The following is a 21420-nucleotide window of genomic DNA, read 5'->3' as shown; positions in this document are numbered from 1 at the left end:
TAGATAACCCGTATGCAAGCCAGTGACAGAGCCAGGGGAGCAAACGTGCTCTCCAGAAGAAGAGGAAGCCAAGGTACAGACGGTGCCTGATGAGGAAAGAAGAAGGGGCCGGGACAAAGTGGTGCAGCCTCAGTAGCAGCACACGAATGGTGCCCGGGGTCGAAGCGGACATCCCAGCAGGTGGCCAAGGGGTGGCTGACAGTAGCATGAGGTCACAGATGGTACACAGGGGCACCATCAGTTGCAGAAGGCGGCACCAGGTCGTGGACAACAGCGTGAGAGCAACCAGCACAGCGGCAGCCACGGCAGGCAGTGCGGGGTAGCAGACGACACAGAGGCAGTGCAGTGACAACAGTGACGACGGACAACGGGGTGGGCAACACACAGCATGGGGCAGGCCACAGCTGCGGCAGTGCAGAGACACACCCAAGGTTGCAGACGGCGGTGCAAAACAGTGGAAGGCACACATCAACAGCAACTGCAGCAGTGACGACAGCTGGTAGCACAAGATCAACACTTCGTAGAGGAAAGGTGGCAGTAAAAAATTCCATGGTGAATGAAACAAAAATTAGCAGGCATGTCACGTGACAGCGATAATGTTTCAAGCGCAGGCACTGACGGACATGAGCAACCCATTAGGAATTTTGTTAATTTGTTGGATGTGCTAAAATTAACACCTCAATCTTTCGACGTCATTAAGAAGACTCTAAATGAGTTCCTCAATAACTGTGATTTAGCATTGTTCTTATTGACTCAGAGCTGCATCATACTTTTTGAAGTTTGTTGAAACTAAGCTAGTGGGTTCAGCATGCAGCAAGTTGTTAGTTAGAGACATAAGAGCCACTTGGTGAGATGTGCGAGCCGTATTAGTAGAAAACTATGGCAACAAAAGGACACTTGATTACTATGCTTGCCAGTCGATTTGAAGTCGGCAAGAACTTGAGGAAAGTATAGCATAGTGGGGCTCAAGGTTGGATACAATGCAAAACCACTTCAGAGAAGCTATTAGAGGTACCATGAAAGAATCAGAATTAGAAGGTAGCCTTGCTTTTGTCTGGAAATTAAACCAGACTGTGTTTATCCAGGCCATTTATGACAATAGGATAAAGACCATAGTGTGAGCATGCAGTGAACAGTTAATGATAGCAGAGGCTATAGAGATCACTCTGGCAGAGGAGAGTGCGATAGCCTCTTCCCGAGAAAAGATGAGTGCCCGAGACAGTGGTGCCATACCACAAAATGAAAAGAAGGCCTCGAAGTGCTTCAAGCGCGGGAAGACAGGCCATGTGATGCAAGATCATTGTAGCGATAAAGTAATACGAAAAGCAGGACTGGTTGCACCAGGGAATTGCAAGGAAACTGACCGAGTGAGAGTAGTGAAACCTTAGTGAAATGTTCACAATGCAATTTGCCAAGTTGCAGGGGCCCACGTGTGCAGAATGAATCTGTAACCTGCTTAAAATGTCAAAGAAAAGGTCATAACTTGAGAGACTGTCCAGAGAGCGCTTGCCATGCACAGAATGCATATAGTAAAGGTAAGAGCCTGGAAAACTAAGTAAGGGCGTAAGGAAGCAGTCACCTTACATCCTGCCTGGGAAGATATTAATAGTTGACTGCAAAAGCAAAAATGAGTTTGTAAAAGTGGACCGTGACACAGGTATTAATGATTACCTGAGGTTTGTCATTGATAGCGGGACACAGATAAGCCTAGTTTGGAAAAGTAGTCTGAAAAATGGCGGAAAATGTAATGCAGCTGAACATATTAGGATTCGGGGAATCACTAATATAGTTGCAAGGGCAGAAGGCACTGTAAACCTCAGATTACAAATGGGAAGTGGAATGCAATTGAGGCATTGTTTCACGTAATTGGGGAAGATCTTCCTTTTGATTAGTTGGTGGGCCGAGACTTTCTCAAGGGGAATGGATCGGAAATTAAGGCAGAGAAAGAGTGTGAGCTCTGCACAGTTCAATTAGGTATTAGAAGACCAGGACTTGCCAATACAATCATGGAAGTGCAGGAAAGACAAGGATCTTTCTGAAAAAGCTTAGACGCTGAGCAAAAGATGCATCACGAGATGAAGATGGAGTCACTGGGTGAGCTCCGCACAGTAACTTCAAAAGAGAGGGGAGGCTCTTTCGACAAAGGCTTAAGCATGAAGTGAGAAACACGTGAAGAGATGAGAGTGAGTTTTTACAGAAAGTCATTAGCATTTGCAACACAACAGTGATAGGCAGCAGGGATTGCCAGAGAGAAGAGAAAAGGGTGGAAACCAAATGTTAACCGAATTTCAACGATAACAATTGGACCCCGAGAGGAATGGGTGTGTTGGATAAAAATAGAAGCGAATGGAATGAGGAAGGCTGTCATTCCAAAACAGGAGATCACAAAAGGCGTGTATTTACTAGAGGCTTTGATAAAAGCAGAATTGGGAAAATATCTAATAAATGTGGTGAACACTACAGAGAAGTGTGTATCAATAGAATGCCCACAGGTAGTAGTCGAAGTAGATCTAGAGCAGGAATTGTTGAGAGAATCCCTCAGAGTGAATCATATCAGTAAAAGTAAGCCACAGCTGAAGGCGAGAATAAGGGTTCTAAAGAAAAATATTCGAGTAAGCCATTTGAATGCCGAAGAGAGGGCAGCAGTTATAGAGCTATGCGCCATACACAGTGATATTTTCCATTTTCTAGGAGACAAATTGTCGTATACTGATGGTATCAGGCATGAAAGTAAACTGCTGCCAGAAGTGGAAGGTTGGGTGATATGCTCATGACCCTATAGAATACCGTAAGTACAAAAGGAGATACTCCAATGTGAAATTGAGAAAATGTTAGATGATGACATTATAGTACTAAGCAAGTGTGGGTGGAGCTTTCCGTTAATAATTTTGCCTAAAAAGAAAGATGTTAGTGGAAAGCAAAAGTGGCGAATAGTCGCAGACTACAGGTGACTGAATGAGATCTCCCTAAATTCAGTTTATCCATTACCAAGAATAGACGAAATTCTGTATGGTCTTGGAAACATGAAGTATGTCTCAACCCTGGATGTAGCAAAGGGCTATTATCAGGTTTTATTAGACGAACAGGATCAAGAGAAGATGGCTTTCAGGATGCCGTATGAGCATTATGAGTACAAAAGAATGCCCATGGGACTCAAAACAGCTCCAAGTACGTTCTAGATATTGATGAACTCCATTATGACAGGGTTGCAAGGTGATAAGCTGTTCATCTACCTGGACGGCATGTTCATATTCGGCTCCTCCTCAGAAGAACACAGTGTGCAGCTGGCAGATGTATTTGAAACACTGACACTCCACAATTTAAAGTTACAGTTGGATAAGGGCGAATTTTTACGAAAAGAAGGGTGCTACTTGGGCCGTTATATTGGCTGAAGGCTTGAGGCCGGACCCACAGAAGATCAAGGTAATAAAGTGGTATCCACAGCCCAGAACAACAAAGCAATTAAAGACATTTCTAGGCCTTGTGGGATACTACCAATATTTTGTAAGCAACTTCAGCAAAATCGCGAAGCTGCTATACAAATTACTGAAGAAAGAAGTTCCTTACATGTGGGGTGTTGAGCAAGAGAATGCTTATCAGTATTGGAAGGAGAAGCTGATAACTCCACGTATACTGCAGTGTCCGGACTTTGAAAAGGACTTCATAATTATGACTGACACTAGCCAGTCAAGCATCAGAGCTCTGTTGAATCAGGGAAAAATTGGAAGTGCCTTACCTCGAGGATGCTAAACAAAGTGGAAAGAGGGTACAGTACGATTGAAAGAGAGATGTTGACCATTTGTTGGGCCGTGAAATATTGGAGACTGTCTGTAATTGGCAGAAAGTTTTTGATTTTTACTGACCATAAAACTCTAACATTGCCAGGTCGTATATCAGATCCTTCATCCAGATCGATGAAGTTTAGTTTGAAGTTGGAGGAGTATGATTATCAAATCTTGTACAAGAGTGGCAAACGGAACCGAACCAGCGAAGCGGTATCACGAATAAGAGAAGTCAGAGTGGTGGGTGTGCGACTGGAAGGCAACAGTAGCCTAAGGCAGGACGCAGACGACGTGGAAGCCATAGTGCAGGTCAGGGACCCACAGGTTGGGAAAGACAACAGGGCTGTTGACGCAAGTGAACGGGCAGGAGGCACGGCCAACAAGAACCAGGACATGAACAGCTGAGCCGAGGATTGTGAAAGATTATATTCAGAAGTGTGAAAACTTTATCGGTGGTATAGAAAAGTATATCGGGAAACAAGACAGCTGAGCTGATAATGGCAGAAGAAATAAGTGAAGGCAAAAAGGCACAATACTAAAACAGTTTCTCCCATTGGAGGACAGCAGGACGTAGGAAGGACCTATGAGCGAATAAAGAAGTACCATGTGTGGAACTGTATGAGAAAAGATATAGAGGAATACAGACAAAAGTGCAAAATTTGTCAAAAGAACAAGCTTACTCGGAAAAACGTAAAGATGCCTTTAAAAATCACAAAAACACCTGAAAACATTTTCGAAAGGTGTGATATTGATATAGTAGGTCCATTAAATCAGATGGACAGTGGAAACAAGTATATTCTTATGAAACTTCCTGGCAGATTAAAACTGTCTGCCGGACTGAGACTCGAACTCGGGACCTTTGCCTTTCGCGGGCAAGTGCTCTACCAACTGAAGTTTATGATAGCTGAAGTGATTGACAGGCAAGATGCTGATACAGTAGCGCGCGTACTAGTTGAGAGGTACAGGATACTGTCAGTATTGTTAAGTGATATGGGAAGTAATTTCGTGAGTGGAATCATGAAAAGACTGTGTAAACTGCTGTGTATTGAAAAGATTCAGACTTCCAGCCACCACCGCCAAACAAACGGAGCGTTAGAAAGGTTGCACCGAACATTAACAGAGACGTTACGGCATTATGTGAATGAAGTGCAGACAAATTGTGACAGTTGGGTTCCATTTGCAATTTTTGTATATAATAAGAAACCTCACAGTACGGCAGACTGTATGCCACATGAGTTGTTATTTGGAAGAAAATGTAATATTCCAGGCATACTGCAGAAAGATCCAGCTGGAATGAGGTATAATTTTGATGGTTATGAGATGGAGCTAAAGGAGTGCGTACAAGAAATGCATTGGTGTGTGTGCAATGTAAAATAAAGAACAAGCAATACTATGACAGAATGCAGAATCCTAAGGAATTTCATTGTGGGATAAGGTTCTGTTGTTTCATGAGAGTGCACGAAGAGGCAGATCGCATGAGTTCGATATGAATTGGCGAGGTCTGTGCACAGTAGTACTAACAAAGGGGTCTAATGTGGTAATTTGCCTGAAGTGAAACAAAGTATCTTATGGTTCATGCCAATAGATTGAAGGAGTTTTTCTAATTCTAGACGTTGGCGTTGTACTGCATTGCCGGCGCTACCCTCATGCTCACAGGGATTGAGCACACCAGACAAGAACGTCATATGCAAGTAACCAAGTTCCAGATGTCTCCCAGACTGTATTACTGTAACCTGGGGCAAATGAAAATTTACAGTGTAACTTGGAAAATTGTGAATTATTTCTACTTGATGGAAATGAAAAAAATTTGCACACATCAAGGCTCTCGCGAGGCAGGCAATTATATATTGTAAGGATAGATTAGCGTTACTGAACATGAGTGCAGCAGTGTGTAAAAGTTTAGAATTTGCATGAAATTGGATCATAGGAAAAATTGAAAAAGTGCAGCGACTAATTGGACAATTAGCACGCCATGAAACTGGTCTAAAGAAAAAGCGATCTTGTGGGCAAGTTCAGTAAAAAAAATTTCGGAACCGTAGACGAAAATGATGGTACGTACTTCAAGGCGAAGATAGACATCTTAGAAGGAGAAAAGAAACAGCTGCTCAGACTTTCGAAGGAACAAGTGACTATAGTTAAAGCTACTTTGACTAGATTTAACCAAACCGTAAACTCAGTAGCAAAAAATGCACGGAATGAAACCATCAAGCCGGCACATAGTAGAATTTGAGAACAGTACTGACAAATGGTTGCAGAAAGCAGTCATTTTGATCACTGTTAATGAACAGTTAATACAACTCGTGGGGATATTCAATGAGCTAGAGTAGGAATACCGTATTTTAATATCAGCAATTGTTAACGCTCAGAAAGGCATTCTGGAAGCACATCTGATGAATCCAGTACAGATCGTGAAATATGTAGAACCGATAAGACAACATCAAGAATAAGCAGCTCCCTGTTGCACTTAAGGGCGATAGTGGTTATCAGTTTATCAGAATTATTGATATGAATGTTTTCATAGCTCGAAACATCTTATGTTATGTGCTGAACATCTCACTAGTAAAGGACAATGTGTACAACCTCTACCGATTACTACCATTACCATCAGAAGTAGATGGAACGAGATGTTTATTTAAGTATATTACCTCTGAGAAAGAGCTAGTACTAATTGATGCGTGAAATGGAAGTAGGTGAAGTTAAATAGCGAACAGTTACAGTGTGAAACAGTAGGTCAGGGCCTCAGGATAAGCAAACAGGTTCTCATTCTCTTGTATATGTATGACCATGAGAGATGTGAGGCGAAGATGCTGCAACCAGTGCGAGAAGTTCTGAAGGATTCCATGTGAAAGTTAATAGTATTAAAATGAAAGGCTATGGACACCAATAAGTAATAATGAATGGCTGTTTGTTGCCCTGTGAATGAGGGCATTACTGTCATCTGTCACAAAGGAAGATACACAGATACTGTGCTCCGAGGTACAGGGAAATGGAAATTTTTAGGTAAAAGTCATGGACATACAGCTCAAATGGGGATACAATCTAAACATAATAATACAAACAAATGAAATTGTAATCATGTTACAAAGTGTGCAACAATGTATAAAATGTAATTAATGATGAAGTTGATTGTAGAAGTGATTGTAAAATAAAAGTGTATACTCATCCAACCAGAAAAGTAAATTGTAAAATGAAAACGTATACTTATACTATGAGAGAAGAAAAGTGTAATCATGATAAATGTATGTATACTACTGTAACGTTGATGTAATCTGTGAAATGTAAATGTGTTCTTTTTCAAGAGAAGATTGATTTATATGTATCATTGCAGAAAACTGCGAGCATTTACGTATGTTGGAGCAGTAAAACAAATGTGTATGCTTCCCCTTATAAGGAATGAATAAAACAAGTAAGAATATAGTACAAAACTTTTGTAGTCACTGAGGACAGCGCGTACAAACTTTTCCCTAAGGGGGGGAAGGTGTCACATATTTAAAATATGCAATGCCTAACAGGCAGTAGAACAGAAGCCAGAACGAGTAAGTTTGGTTGATAATACAAAGGGGACGCCATAGGATTGGCGTTGACTATAAAAAGTCTCAGGAGGTATCACGTGAGGTCACATGGCGAAGCGCAACTCAAGCGTTGACAGTAATCTTATATGGTAACATATGAGGCCCAGAAGGGCAGTGGCCAGACACCAACATAGAAGGGGTTGATGCTGCCTATAAAAGCGTTAACGACAGTGCCTGGAGAGAAAGTTCAGTTCAAAAAGGGGTCCAGGAGGAACCTTCGTGCAGGTCAGACCCAGGGCTGGACTTTTGTAGTTTTGTTCTGGCCGTGTTTGCATCTCTGAATTAGCCATGTACCTCTGTCCATGAGTGTAAGAAAATCAGGAATAGTGTGCATTCATAGAGGTCATCCATTCAGTTTTGCTCTAACAAGCAATTAAAGATTGTAGTTATCGAAGTCTTGCCTATTTGAAACTTTCTGGCAGACTAAAACTGTGTGCCCGACCGAGACTCGAACTCGGGACCTTTGCCTTTCGCGGGCAAGTGCTCTACCAACTGAGCTACCGAAGCACGACTCACGCCCGGTACTCACAGCTTTACTTCAGCCAGTACCTCGTCTCCTACCTTCCAAACTTTACAGAAGCTCTCCTGCGAACCTTGCAGAACTAGCACTCCTGAAAGAAAGGATATTGCGGAGACATGGCTTAGCCACAGCCTCGGGGATTTTTAATAAGGATATCTTTTTTCTGATTTTGATGCAATAAAGCCTATATATTGCTGCAAGCTATGCTAAAGTTACCTTTGAAAACCTCCATGAAAATTCATATAGTTGCCTTGGAGGTTAGCGAGTTCAGGCAGATTGACATGATGATTTTGATAAAACTTTAAATCACAATCTCTTTTTTTTTTTTCCCACATGATCAGATTTTCTGCTGTTATCTGTTCAAATGTATGTATGCCAGGTATTGCTTTTTGTTATTGTTATGTTTTGTTCATTTGTATTCGGTGGGGAGGGGTGTTGTTTAACATATTTATTGAAATAATACTGCTACCAAGTTATACCTAACTAAGGAAATAATATGTTCCGTGCTGGACCCTATTAAATTTTTGATGGAATGGGATTCACCAACAAATAAAGTCTGTTTTCACCATTCACCTTATTTTTTGGATAGCAGTGAAAACTAGCCGGTCTTCATTAAATGTTCATCTTGCTGTTAAAATTTCAGTAATTATAAAAAAAAAAATCAATACCATTCACACTTTGTCAGTAATAGGTAGCCTCAGAATTACTCAGAACTTACTATGCACATAGATCCATGTGATCAGGATTTTATTTTTGTGCCTACAGTATATTTGGAATGTTCCACTGCAATTGTTCTGTGCAGCAAGTGTGATTCATTAATAGCTCCGTATGGGCAGTGTGTAACTCACTGCTGGTAGGTATTTGTTCCTTTGATGGCAGTTAGTGGGGGCAAACTGCTGAATGAAGAGTTGTTCCACTGCACAAGCAATGCCACCGTCCTATCTCGGAAGCTGTGATACTTTTACAGTTCAGAGTATGTTACGCTTTCTTGACTGCAATCCTGTTCTGCCATTTTATGCAGGAGATATGAAGTAGTGTGTAGTTGTCAACAGTGTATTGAACACAGAAATACATGTGGAATAGTTTCCTGTAAGAGATGAAACTAACAGTATTGCACAGTACATATTTGTGATGAAACATCAAGTTGTAAAACAGCTATTAGTAACTTATTATGAAATGCGCTGTCATAGCTTATTTTTGATAATTTCTTGTATCATTGGGCAAGAAGACACTTTCAACTGTAATAATGAGTCCTTGTTCAGCTTACATAAAATTTCTTTATTCTGCTTTTTTGTTTTACTGGTTTCAGCACATTTTGTGGGCTATTAAGTAATTAATAAGCTCCTGTAACCTGCTGCCTGGTTGATCTTCTAATTTAGTTCATTCACAGCCTTTAGCAGTGTCAATATTAATGGTTTCACTTACTGAAACCTTTTAAAGTATGTTGAGATGTGATACCTGTAACTTTTCTCTGTATTGATCTGTGATTTTAACAGCACAAAATGTTTGTTTGTTGCATTTCTATCTCAGATTCTCAGACTTTTTCATGCATCCCTGTTTCCAACTTTTGTAGGGGAACGAATGCAGTTGCTGGCCAGAGTGCGGGAGCAGATGCGCAGCCGTCCCGCTTCCACAAAAGTGCACTTTGAGATGGCGTCTTTCAGTGAGCCTAAGATGCTGCACGATCTCTCCATGTACATTATTCCATTTGCAGATTCTCTTGGTATGAATGAGCAGGTTAGAATTAGCAGTATCTCCCTCTCTTCTCTGTTTGTATGAGCATTTCGGGTGGGTCTGTAACATTACTTTGCAAGTCACTAGAACAGTACGGATGTACAGGTTGAAATGCTATTGGATGTCATGTGGGCACTGTTCAGAGAAGCAAGCAGAATTTTGTATTGTTGTTTGTACGAGTATTAATCCTATGTAAAGGGCTATGTCTGTGTTCACTGGAAAAAAACTGAAGACCATACATTAGGAAATCTCGCTCCCTATTCTGCAAATAGAGGAGAAACTTGGAAAGTTAATTTAAAGTCATGGTGAAGAAATAAAACTTATAAGTGCGTCAGGGACTGCAAGAAGCACAATCTTGCAGTAGCATTTCTGAAAATAGTAAATTCGTTAATATTGAATATAAGTGTGAGAATTTTTTTTTCTGAATTTATTTGTCCAGAATATTGCCTTGTACAAAAGTGAAATGTGGACAATAAACAGTTCACACAAGGAGAGAATAAGAGCTTAAAAATGTAATCCTAGAGAAGAATGTTGAAAATTATTTGTGATAACTAAAAAGGAGTTACAGAATCAAATTGCATGCCAATGGTGTGTTGTCTCAGTTGTGCAACTGGATTCATGACTAGGTGTCAGAAACATCACAGTTCATAGTTGTTAACAGGAAGCCAATAAGTAAAACAAAGGTGATATGTAGGGTTCTCCAATGAACTGTGGGGTCCTCTGCTGTTTAATTTACATAAATGATTTAGGAGACATTCTGAGTGGCCCCCTCAGATTATTTGCAGATGATGCCATCACTTGTCATTTAATAAAGTCTTTGAAAGATGAAACCAAATTGCAAAAGTGATTTAGACAAGAAATCTGTGTGGTGCAAAAAGTGGCTAAAGACCATACACAATAAAAAGTGTGAGGTCCTCCACCTGAATAGTGAAAAAAGTCAATTACATTTCACTTACATGAATATCAAACAAATTTAAAAATTGTCGATTCAATTAAATACCGAGGGATTATAATTACGAACAACTTAAACCGAATCTTCACATAGAAAATGTTGTAGCAGAAGGCAAACCAAAAACTGTCTTTTATTGGCAGAAAACTTAAAAGATGCAACAAAGCTACTAGAGACATTATCTACACTACACTTGTTTGTCATCTTACGGAGTACTTGTGTGCATTAAGGAATCCTTACCAGGTAGGATTAATTGGGGATATAAAAAAAGTTCCAAGAAGAGCAACTTTTTTTGTAGTATCGAGAAAGAGTGGCAGTGGTATGCATGTTAAGGTGGCAGTGATTAAAACAAAGGCATTTTTTGTTGCAGCAAGGTCTTTTCACAAAATTTCAATCACTAACATTTTCTCCCAAATGAAAAAATATTTTGTTGACTCAGACCTACATAGGGGAAGTGATCATCCAAATAAAATAAGTGAAACCAGTGCTCACTCGTAAGTGTTTATTTTTCCCTAGATGCTATAAAGAAATGGTACAGTCAAGAAACAGTCTGTGTGGTGCAAAAAGTGGCTAAAGACCATACACAATACACCATACACACACTTTAGTGTGAATTGCAGAGTAATAATCTAGATGTAGGTGAATGAAGCACTGATTATTGGAGAAAAGAAATTTACAGCACAAGTTGACTTAAAGAATTGCTTGATATGACACATCCTGAGGCATCAGTGACTCGCCATTTTGGTAATGGAAGGAAATGTGTGGGGAGGAGGGGGAGAGAAAAAAGGAACACAGTAAGGAGGTTCCAGTGCATGTTCCAGTGGATGTAGGGTGCAGCCTTTAAGCAAAGGTGACAATAGTTGCGTGGTATAGACTGGTGTGGAGAGCTGCGTGAAACCAGTTTTTGGACTGAAGACCGCAACGTTTAAGGTATAATTTGTTTCTGCTTCTTAAATATACTCCTCTCTGCAACATGTTACATACATGGGTAGGAAATTAATTCCTTTGATACAGTATAAATAAAAATTTTAAGAGGTGTAAGAATAGAAGGTTTATTTGCATTGCACATTCTCAAAGGGCCAAAGTAAACGATACAGATAACAAATTTAAACAGAGTGGGGTGAAGCATTGCTGAGGAATTAAAATTACTATGCAGCCATCCAGATTCAGGTTCTCCACCCAAAATCTATTGATGTAGATGCTACTTCATTGCTTCAAAAAGGTCGTGACCGATTTTCTTCCTCCATCCTTTACTCAGTGTCAGCTTGTGCCTCATCTCTAAAGACCACATCGCTGACAGGACATGAAATTGGAATCCTCCCTTAACTCTCCAACACCCCATCTCTTTTGTCTCGTCAATTTTCCTTCATAACTGCCATAATTATCAAAGCACTTTCAATACTATGTAGCAGACTTCTTTTATTTTTAAAGTTGCTCTTAGAATATTGCCATTACCAAATAATGGAAAATCCAGGCTGGAATAATGACAACATTATAAACAGGATAGTTGCTACTCACCATATAGCGGAGATGCTGAGTTGTAGATAGGCACAGCAAAAAGACTGTCAGCAAGTAACCTTTCGTCCTAACAGACTTCCATCAGAAATATACACATGCACGCAAATGCAACCCACGCACATGACCACAGTTTCAGGGTGCTGCGGCCAAACTGCAAGCGGCAGCGTACGATGGGAGAAGCAACTGGGTGGTGGGAGTGAGGAGTAGTTTGGGGCGGGGAGTAAGGGGGGATCGCAGGGGGGGGGGGGGGGGATGATAAAGGGCTGCTTGTAGGAGCATACAGAAACGAGTTGGGAAGAGAGTAGGGCAGCTAGGTGCAGTTGGTAGGTTAGATGAAGGACAAGGAAGGGGGGTGTCAGAAAAGAAGAGACATAAAAAGACGTTTGGTGCATTGGTGGAATAGAGGGCTGTGTAGTGCTGGAATGGGAACAGGGAAGTGGCTAGGTGAGTAAGGGGAATGACTAACAGAGGTTGAGACCAGGAAACTAAATATACTGCGGGGAGAGTTCTCACATGTGCAGTTAAGAAAAGCTGGAGGAAGGATCCAGGTGGCACACTGCAGTTATGGATTTCAGGCAAATGAAAACTGAATAAATACTTCATTATTCTCTGTAAATGTTGATAAAGAAGAGCCATTACTTGTGTGGAAAAGGATGCCAGCTGCCAGGGTGCTAGATCGTGACTGTAATGGGGGAGGGTTGTGCAGATGTACCATCTGCATTTATGACAAGGTGTGTATTCTAATGAATTAGGACAGTTTCAGATTTCAAGCTTCCCATGTCATAGATTTTGAATGGCACATCAGTTTCGAATGTGTTAGACGAAACATTTCAGATGTTTTTGATGTTCTCAATTGCTCAAAACAATTAATTTTTGTTTTCAGTCACAAAAAACAGCTGCCATGATTTTGTTCACAGACTGAAGTTTTTCAGCCTCATTTGTAATTATTGTTTTTCAGCCTCGATTGTAATTACACCACGGAATAATTTGCTACTCAGAACTAACACTAACATTAAAAAAAAAAAAAGTTTCATCACCTGTCATGATCCATCTCTCTGATACTGGATGAAAAATTTGCTCACAGATTTCACTTTGCTTTTGGGGAACATAAAATTAAATTTTGTGAAGAATTAGTGTCCTCTGTTGCCTGGGATGCCTTTAAACATTCCATATGGAGTTAATTGCTATGTGGCAATTTGAAAGTAGTCGTCAAAGCGATATATTTTTTTGTGCTAGGTCTGCACTTTTCTCTCCAGTGTGCACATTTATACAGCTTTCCCAAAATATCAATGCTACTTCATTTTCCTTCATTCATTTCTGAAGACCTACAAATGCCACACAGTTCATAGTAAGTTTCAGACTTGTGTTGTTGTGTTGAGGGATCAAATTCCTGGCTGTACCTTGCATGCAGTGGGACTGTTTGTTTTAGGTGTTATTTTAGCTTGTTTTGCAAAGTGAAACCAACAAATGTGTGAGGGACTCTAACAGCTCCTTTTCAGTGAGTAGTTCATCTCTCTCTCTCTCTCTCTCTCTCTCCCTCCCTCCCTCCCTCCCTCCCTCCGTCTCCCTCAAATTTCATGTCTGCCTTCGTATCGTGAAATTGGTTATCATTTTTTGTGACAGACTAATGTTGAGGAATTTTGCATGTTTTGTTTTTGACTATCAGTTGTTTGTGTCATTATTGTGTAATACATGAGAGTAATACATGTGTTACTGTTGAAAATAATCAATGTTTGAAAATAGAATATAAAATGGACAGATAAAAAAATCTATTCACTAAGTGACAGCAGGAGAAAACACACATATAAGGTATGGAAATGCACAAGCTTTTGGAGCCAAGGGCTTCTTCTGCCAGAGGGATTGAAGGAGAAGGAAGAGGGATGAAGGGAAATGACTGTCGAGTTTTAGGAAGTGGGGGTAGTAACAGAAATGCCACTCAGAGTGGTGGGTCATGGGAGACTTATTGGTTGGGGTGATAAGGAAAAGCTGATTGTTGGTAGCTGACTTATGAAGGATTTTGAAGAAATATTTACCAACTATGCAGTTGTAAAACTGACAACATTTTGGAGATATGTCAATGGCAAATTCACAGTTTAGACCCAATGCAACAACAAATTGAGTTTGTTGAACAATATAACTCCATTCACAAAAATGTCAAATTTGCAATGGAACATGAAACTAATGTTTTCCATCCTGCACTTCATTTTGGTGGCTTGCTGTGCTAAAAACGATTCTTAAGTTGCTATACAAAACACTTATTAACTGCATACATTCACAATATCTGTTGTCTCAAAATCAAGAAATGATAGATGGCCGTTATCACTTGAAATTACAAACACAAAGTTTACTGGTGTAATAAAAGGTCTACAGCATGCGTCATTCCATCTATTGTGCGAGGAGTAGTGTCAGCATGATGACGGTGTGAAGCCGAGCAAATTCTCGTGGTTTGTCTCATCAAGTTCCTGTGGATGGTCTTTGAGGGTATCTAGCTCCTGGCCCAGAACTGTGAGAGCAACTGAACTGCACTGTGCTGGAACTGCAGCTGGTCTGCTGGAGGCTGTGCCTGGTCTTGTGTACCCAGCAGGTGGAAGTACATTTACATCCATTTGATGTGGGAATGATGTTTGTTCTTCTACAGCAGTGCCGCCAATTGTCTGGTGCAGTTGTCTGCTTGGAAGCATAGCTGGTGCCCTGATGGAGCCTGGAACAAATAGCATACAAACATACTGTTTGTATCCTGCACGGAGTCATGGCGTGTGATGACTGTCTTGTATGAATACACAATTGCCAGAGAAGACACAGTTGCAGGCAATGGGTAGGCATGTCAGCACTGCAAGGAAATAAGACTCTCAGCAGACGTATGCGGCCTAATGATGATATATGACAGAGTGGTTGTCCACTATATGTGGATGTATTAGCTCGACATAAGGAAGATGGGTTTTTGGGACGGTGCATTTACTGTAGTCCACCTGTACTGATTTATAGTTTTAGGCACCTGGCTGCCACCAGCTGGTGAGATTGTATGTTTACTGAAAACTTCATTATATAGGGCTCATGTAGAGTCTGACACTAGCATTCTACAGAGTGAACTGGTACACTTGGAAAGATATTCCATAAGAATGGATACAAAAACATCAAATTAAGAGACGTTTGCAACCGAAAACATGAGACCAACCAAAATAAGTGCAATAAGAAAGAGATATAAAGTCCATGGCCTTTTTAGAATACATGAGAAATATTTCTCAAAAATTGCAAGAACAATAAAGAAGCATGAAATGGATGTGATCTTTCTCCCACCAGCCAGTACAGCAGCTCTTCTGGGATATCTGAAAGATGATCTGCTTTTACGAAAGTCAAGTATACATCAAATTCCTTCTGAGTATGGTAAAACACACAGAGGACAAACGATCCATAAGCAGCGGAATGCAGTTGAGTAATCAGACCATCCTGAGAGAATCAGATTGCGAAATGAGACACTAAAAGTGGGGATGGATTTTGGTATTTTGGGAGCAAAATAACTAAAAATGAATAATCTTGTAATAATGAGAAAACCTTACTGAGAAAGGGAAATTTGCTAACATTGAACATAAATTTAAGTGATCTATTGATCTGACGGAATTACATTTTCCTGTAGACGCGAGTCTCAATTCTATCTTCGGTAAGGATAAAATCTGAAGTAATGAATTAAAATTTGTGACCAGGCCGAGGCACACATTTTAGTTCATTACTTCAGATAATATCCTTATTGAAGATACAGTTGTGACTCGTATATCTGCAGGAAAATGTAATTCTGTCAGATCAGTAGATCTACACCTGAGGTACAGGCAGGATTTCCCCATTACGTACAAAGCTGGGGTGCTGTTCCAGTATCAGAGAGCCTTGGCAGTACTGACGATTTAAGAAAGAGAAAATGGGCTGAAGGCATGAATTGAGGTTTGTGTTAGAGAGGTCAATAGACTAGGATAGTCCATGAAGCTGTGTGAGCCACAGTGCCAGGACGGTGTAGTGGTTAGTAAGCAGGTGGCCCGTGTTCAAGTTCCATCCTTGGCACAAATTTTAGTTCATTATTTCAACTTCTATCCCTCTCTAAGTAAATTTAAATGTTAGGAAGTCCTTTCTAAATGTATATGTCTGAGTGTAACTTTGTATGGAAGTTAAATGTGGACAATAGGCAGTTCACACAGGAAAATAATGGATATTTTTCAAATGTGGTGCCTAGAAGAATGCTAAAGATTAGATGGGTAGATTGACTAATTAATAAAGAGGTATCTAAATGAGATTGGGGAGAAAAGAAATCTTGGCACAACTTCAATAAAAGAAGGGATTGGTTAATGGAATGCACATGGTGCATCAAGGAATCATCACTTTGATAATGGGGGCAAATGTGCGGAGTAAAATTGTAGAGGGAGACAAAGGCTTGACTATGGAAACCAGGTTCAAACGGTATTGATTTCAGTAGTTATATGGGGATGTAGAAGCTTACACTGGATATACTTGTGTGGGAAGTTCCGTCAGACTATTCTTTGGACTGAAGACCACAAAATCAATTAAGGAAAAATGTTGTTGCTTAATATTAGAAATGAGGTGTGGAAAATTCATTGTATGATTGGTGAGTACTTAAGATTTTATGTAGAATAACACACAGCTAGCATGGTTGCAAGTAGTGAGAGTTGAAGTTTTAGAACAGCTGATATGGTGGTGGGATTTGGAACTATGCCACTATGTGAGTCATAGTGTGACATATAATGTGTGGCTATAAAATACGGGACTGATGCTGTTGTGGACTAAGTATGTATGTGCCAAAGGTGAACGGCCAGTAGCTGTGAAGCATGAAGCCTTCTCAGTCGAATGCGGCACCACTGGTGTCTATAGACAAATCATTGTGACCGTGTTCTTCATTTGTGTAAGCGCTGTTACTTTTTTTTTTTGCTGGAAAAAATATAAATATAATAATAGAGCAACGAACTGTCATGAAATTTCACATAAAATTTGGAAAAACTGCTACTGAAACCTTTCTTTACTAAAAGAAGTGTATGGTGAGGACTATTTTGTCATGTACACGAGTTTTTGAGTGGATTGAGCTTTTCCAAGATGGAAGAATAGACGTTGAAGAGAAATCACACCTAGGACACCCTTCAACATTAAAAACAGATAGAAATATGGAAAAGTGTGTAATCCTGATTTGATCTGACCTTCAGTTGAGTATTCAATCGATAGCTGAAACTGTGAGAATTGACAAAGAAAGCATAAAGCAAATTTTATCTAACCAGTTTAATATGAATGTGCGAAACTGGTGCCGAAAGCTCTCATGGTTGAATATAAAGAATGTTGTAGTAATGTTTGTACTGGCTCCTCGAAAACCACTGAAAATAATCCTGATTTCTTGGAGAGGGTGATAACGTGTGAAGAATGTTGGTTTTTCACTTATGATCCAGAAACAAAGTGCAAGAGCATGTATTGGAAGGGTCCAACTTTATTAACAGCAAAAAGTTGCTCGAATAAACAAATCAAGATTTAGATTGCTTTTCGATACTAAAGAAACTGTGTGTATTCACTGGGTTTCTGAAGGTCAAACTACACTGAAGCACCAAAGAAAATGGCATAGGCATGTGTATTCAAATACAGAGATACGTAAACAGGCAGAATACGGCATTGCAGTTGGCAGTGCCTATATTAGACAACAAGTGTCTGGTGCAGTTGTTCGATCGGTTACTGCTGCTACAGTGGCAGGTTATCAAGATTTAAGTGAGTTGGACATGGTGTTACCGTCGGCACAGAAGCGATGGCACACAGCATATCCGAGGTAGCGATGAAGTGGGTATTTTCCCATACGACCATTTCAAGAGTATACTGTGAATATTAGAAATCCATAAAACATCAAATCTCGGACATCGCTGCGGCCGGAAAAAGATCCTGCAAGAATGGGATCAACGATGACTGAAGAGAATTGTTCTACGTGACAAGTGAAACTCTTCCACAAGTATCTGCATATTTCAATTCTGGGTCATCATCGAGTGTCAGCGTACAGACAATTCAACAAAACATCAACTATATGGGCTTTCAGAGCCAAAGGCCCACTCGTATACTGTTGATGACTGCATGACACAAAGCTTTATGCCTTGCCTGGCCTATCAACACTGACATTGGACTGTTAATGACTGGAAACAGTTGCCTGTCAGACGAGTCTTGGTTCAAATTGTATCAAGTGGATGGATGTGTATGGGTATGGAGACAGCCTCATGAATCCATGGACCCTGCATGTCAGCAGGGGACTGTTCAAGCTGGTGGGAGCTCTGTGCAGTTGGAGCGATATGGGGCCACTGATATGTCTTGATAGGACTTCTACAGGTGACACACACGTAAGCATCCTGTCTGATCACCTGCATCCATTCATGTCCATTGTGTGGCTCGAGGAACACTCTTCTGAGTTTAAACACTTCTGCTGGCCACCAAACTCCACGGACATGAACATTGTTGAGCATATCTGGGATGCCTTGCCATGTGCTGTTCAAAAGAGATATCCGCCCTCTTGTACTCTTATGGACAGCCCTGCGGGATTCATGGTTTCAGTTCCTTCCAGCACTACTTCAGACATTAGTCGAGTCCATGCCATCTCATGTTGCTGCACTTCTGCATGTTTGCCCCTACATGATAATAGGCAGGTGGACCAGTTTGTTTGGCTCTTCGGTGTATTAATTGACATTACTACACTGATGTTCTTTCTCAAGAGAAAATAAGGGAAAAGACCCAGATTGTGGAAGATCAAGTCACATGTTATGCATCATGACAACAAACCGGCTCATACCGCATTCTGTTTTAGAGGTTTCTATCGAAGTTCAATGTCCCAGTGTTAGATTACCCACTGTATTCACCAGACTTAGCACCTTGTAATTTTAAACTATTCCTCAAGGTCAAATATGCATGAAAATGAACAAGATTTCAGTACATTGAAGTAGTGAAAGGAAAAGTGTCACACGCCATTGAGGAGCTCACCGAGGAAGACTTGTGATACTGTTTCCATCAACACGCGTAGAACATTGTAGGGGTAGAGGAGGAGATTATATGTATGTTTTTGGAATAAAATGTTTTGCAGTAATACTACTATTATTTTATAGCCATGCCTCACATGATGCTAAAGAATGATGTTAGTAACAGCTCTTGTGAATTGTAACAATTAGTTTATATACAGTTTCAAAAATTAAACTTCCTGGGAGAGAAAGCCCCATGCCAGACATGGATTTGAACCAGAATCTTTGGGTTTTGTGGACAGATGCTCTACAGACCAAGCTATGCAGGTACTGGTGTAAGGAAAGTCGTCAGACTCAAGTCGTGAGTTGTGACAGATAGCTCATTCCGTTGAGCATTTGTCTGTTAAAGGCAAAGGTTCCAGGTTTGAGTCCCAATTGAGTGTACACTTTTAATCTGCCAGGAAGTTTAATATCGCCACACATTATGCTGCAGGATCAAAATTCATATGGAATTCCAAAGCCACTTTTAATTCAGACTTCATTTTGTGAGCATTTAATAATACTTCTACTTACTTGCCTGTTTCTGTGCTCAGCATGGACATGTTCAATATAAATGCATGTAGTTTTGGATAACTTGCACTGTTTCAAGCTGTGAGAACAAGCTTTAAAACCTAGAAGTTGTGAAATGCTTAATATTCCCCACCAGGAACTGACGAACCTGCAGCACATCCTCCAGTTCGGTAACATCAGTCTGGTGTCAGACTCTAACCCTCGAGTTGCGACAGTCCTCGACCAGATGCGTCACGTGTTCAGGTACGTACTGCCCATCACTGCTCACACTGCTGTCGTCTTTAAATCAGTTCGCATGTCAATAATGAGTTACTTGATGTGGAAGACATGTAAGTGACTATTCTGTCATCTAAAAGATGAAACAAACAGTGGAACTTGTAACATTGCCTCCACTCTGTTGGTAACTGTGACATTAGTAGTAATATCCTCCTCAATTACTTCAAATGTTATTCTTATAATTATCACTGTTCATTTCCTCCAACCAGTGCCAAAAATTTCACTAGTACTTTCTTTGACCAATTAACATTTTTTAAGTAAAGGCGAAGTAATTCTAGTGGGGTATGATTTTAAGGCTGCTGAAACACAAGCATTTATGTGTTTAAATTACTGCACAGGCACAAATTGCTGTAGTTTTTGTTTGTCCATAAATTTCACTCGTTTAGTCTGCTGTTGAAATGCCACGTATTGGGCCAGGTTTGCATCATATGTTCCACTCCTCGTACATAAATCTATTAAATGGTCTGTTGATACATATATCTAATGGTTGAAGTAAACTAGGTAGCCCTCCTGGAATTAGAGTTGCCAGAATCATCAGTTCATTCAGTCTATTTTTAACATCATCTGTTCTGTGAGAACTTCACTGTTCCTGTAGTAACAGGGCATTGTCAGTAGGCCTCCATGTTGCCTAGATCAAATTTTATCTGTCCACAACCTCATTTCTCACCCATCCATCCATCCATCCATCCTTTATTATGTACATAGACAAAAACTCCTTTCAGCAATTCTTTCTTAGGAAGCATCTTTCTTTTATAAATCAAAGGTGCTGGAAATTTTGTCCTATCAGCACAGCAGGATAAAATGACTGTGTAATAAGTCATTTCATGTCCTGAAGTTTTAACAATGATGCTTTTGTGACCTTCCACAGTTCTGTTAGAAGGCACATCAAAGGTTAAAAAAAGGACTCTTGTCCATTTTTCCAATTTGCGAAAGTTCAACTTCCGTCTTTAAGCTGTGTTAACGACAACTTGATGAAATTCAGCAATTTGTTCTTCATACCTGTAATACCCCCAAGAACCATGGACCTTGCTGTTGGTGGGGAGGCTTGCGTGCCTCAGCGATACAGATAGCCGTACCGTAGGTGCAACCACGACGGAGGGGTATCTGTTGAGAGACCAGACAAACGTTTGGTTCCTGAAGAGGGGCAGCAGCCTTTTCAGTAGTTGCAGGGGCAACAGTCTGGATGATTGACTGATCTGGCCTTGCAACACTAACCAAAACGGCCTTGCTGTGCTGTACTGCGAACAGCTGAAGGCAAGGGGAAACTACAGCCGTAATTTTTCCCGAGGGCATGCAGCTTTACTGTATGGTTAAATGATGATGGCGTCCTCTTGTGTAAAATATTCCGGAGGTAAAATAGTCCCCCATTCGGATCTCTGGGCGGGGACTACTCAGTAGGATGTCGTTATCAGAAGAAAGAAAACTGGCATTCTACGGATCGGAGCGTGGAATGTCAGATCCCTTAATCGGGCAGGTAGGTTAGAAAATTTAAAAAGGGAAATGGTTAGGGTAAAGTTGGATATAGTGGGAA

General features: G+C 40.5%; 1 protein-coding gene across 2 annotated transcripts in view; it reads left to right on the top strand.

The window, feature by feature from the left end:
• The window catches only part of LOC126210646 (ADP-dependent glucokinase), an 83623-nt gene that overhangs the window by 40171 nt on the left and 22032 nt on the right, over nt 1-21420 (top strand). Inside the window, exons 5-6 of one of the 2 annotated variants that reach the window (XM_049939970.1) lie at nt 9448-9611; nt 19750-19856. In XM_049939970.1, the coding sequence (XP_049795927.1) occupies nt 9448-9611; nt 19750-19856 (271 nt within the window). The remainder of the gene's footprint in view (nt 1-9447; nt 9612-19749; nt 19857-21420) is intronic. The other variant, XM_049939971.1, reaches the window with a different exon arrangement.

Source organism: Schistocerca nitens, chromosome 10 (assembly GCF_023898315.1).
Source record: "Schistocerca nitens isolate TAMUIC-IGC-003100 chromosome 10, iqSchNite1.1, whole genome shotgun sequence".
In the NCBI taxonomy this organism is placed as follows: Eukaryota; Metazoa; Arthropoda; class Insecta; order Orthoptera; family Acrididae; genus Schistocerca; species Schistocerca nitens.
This window is presented reverse-complemented; position numbering and strand designations above follow the sequence as displayed.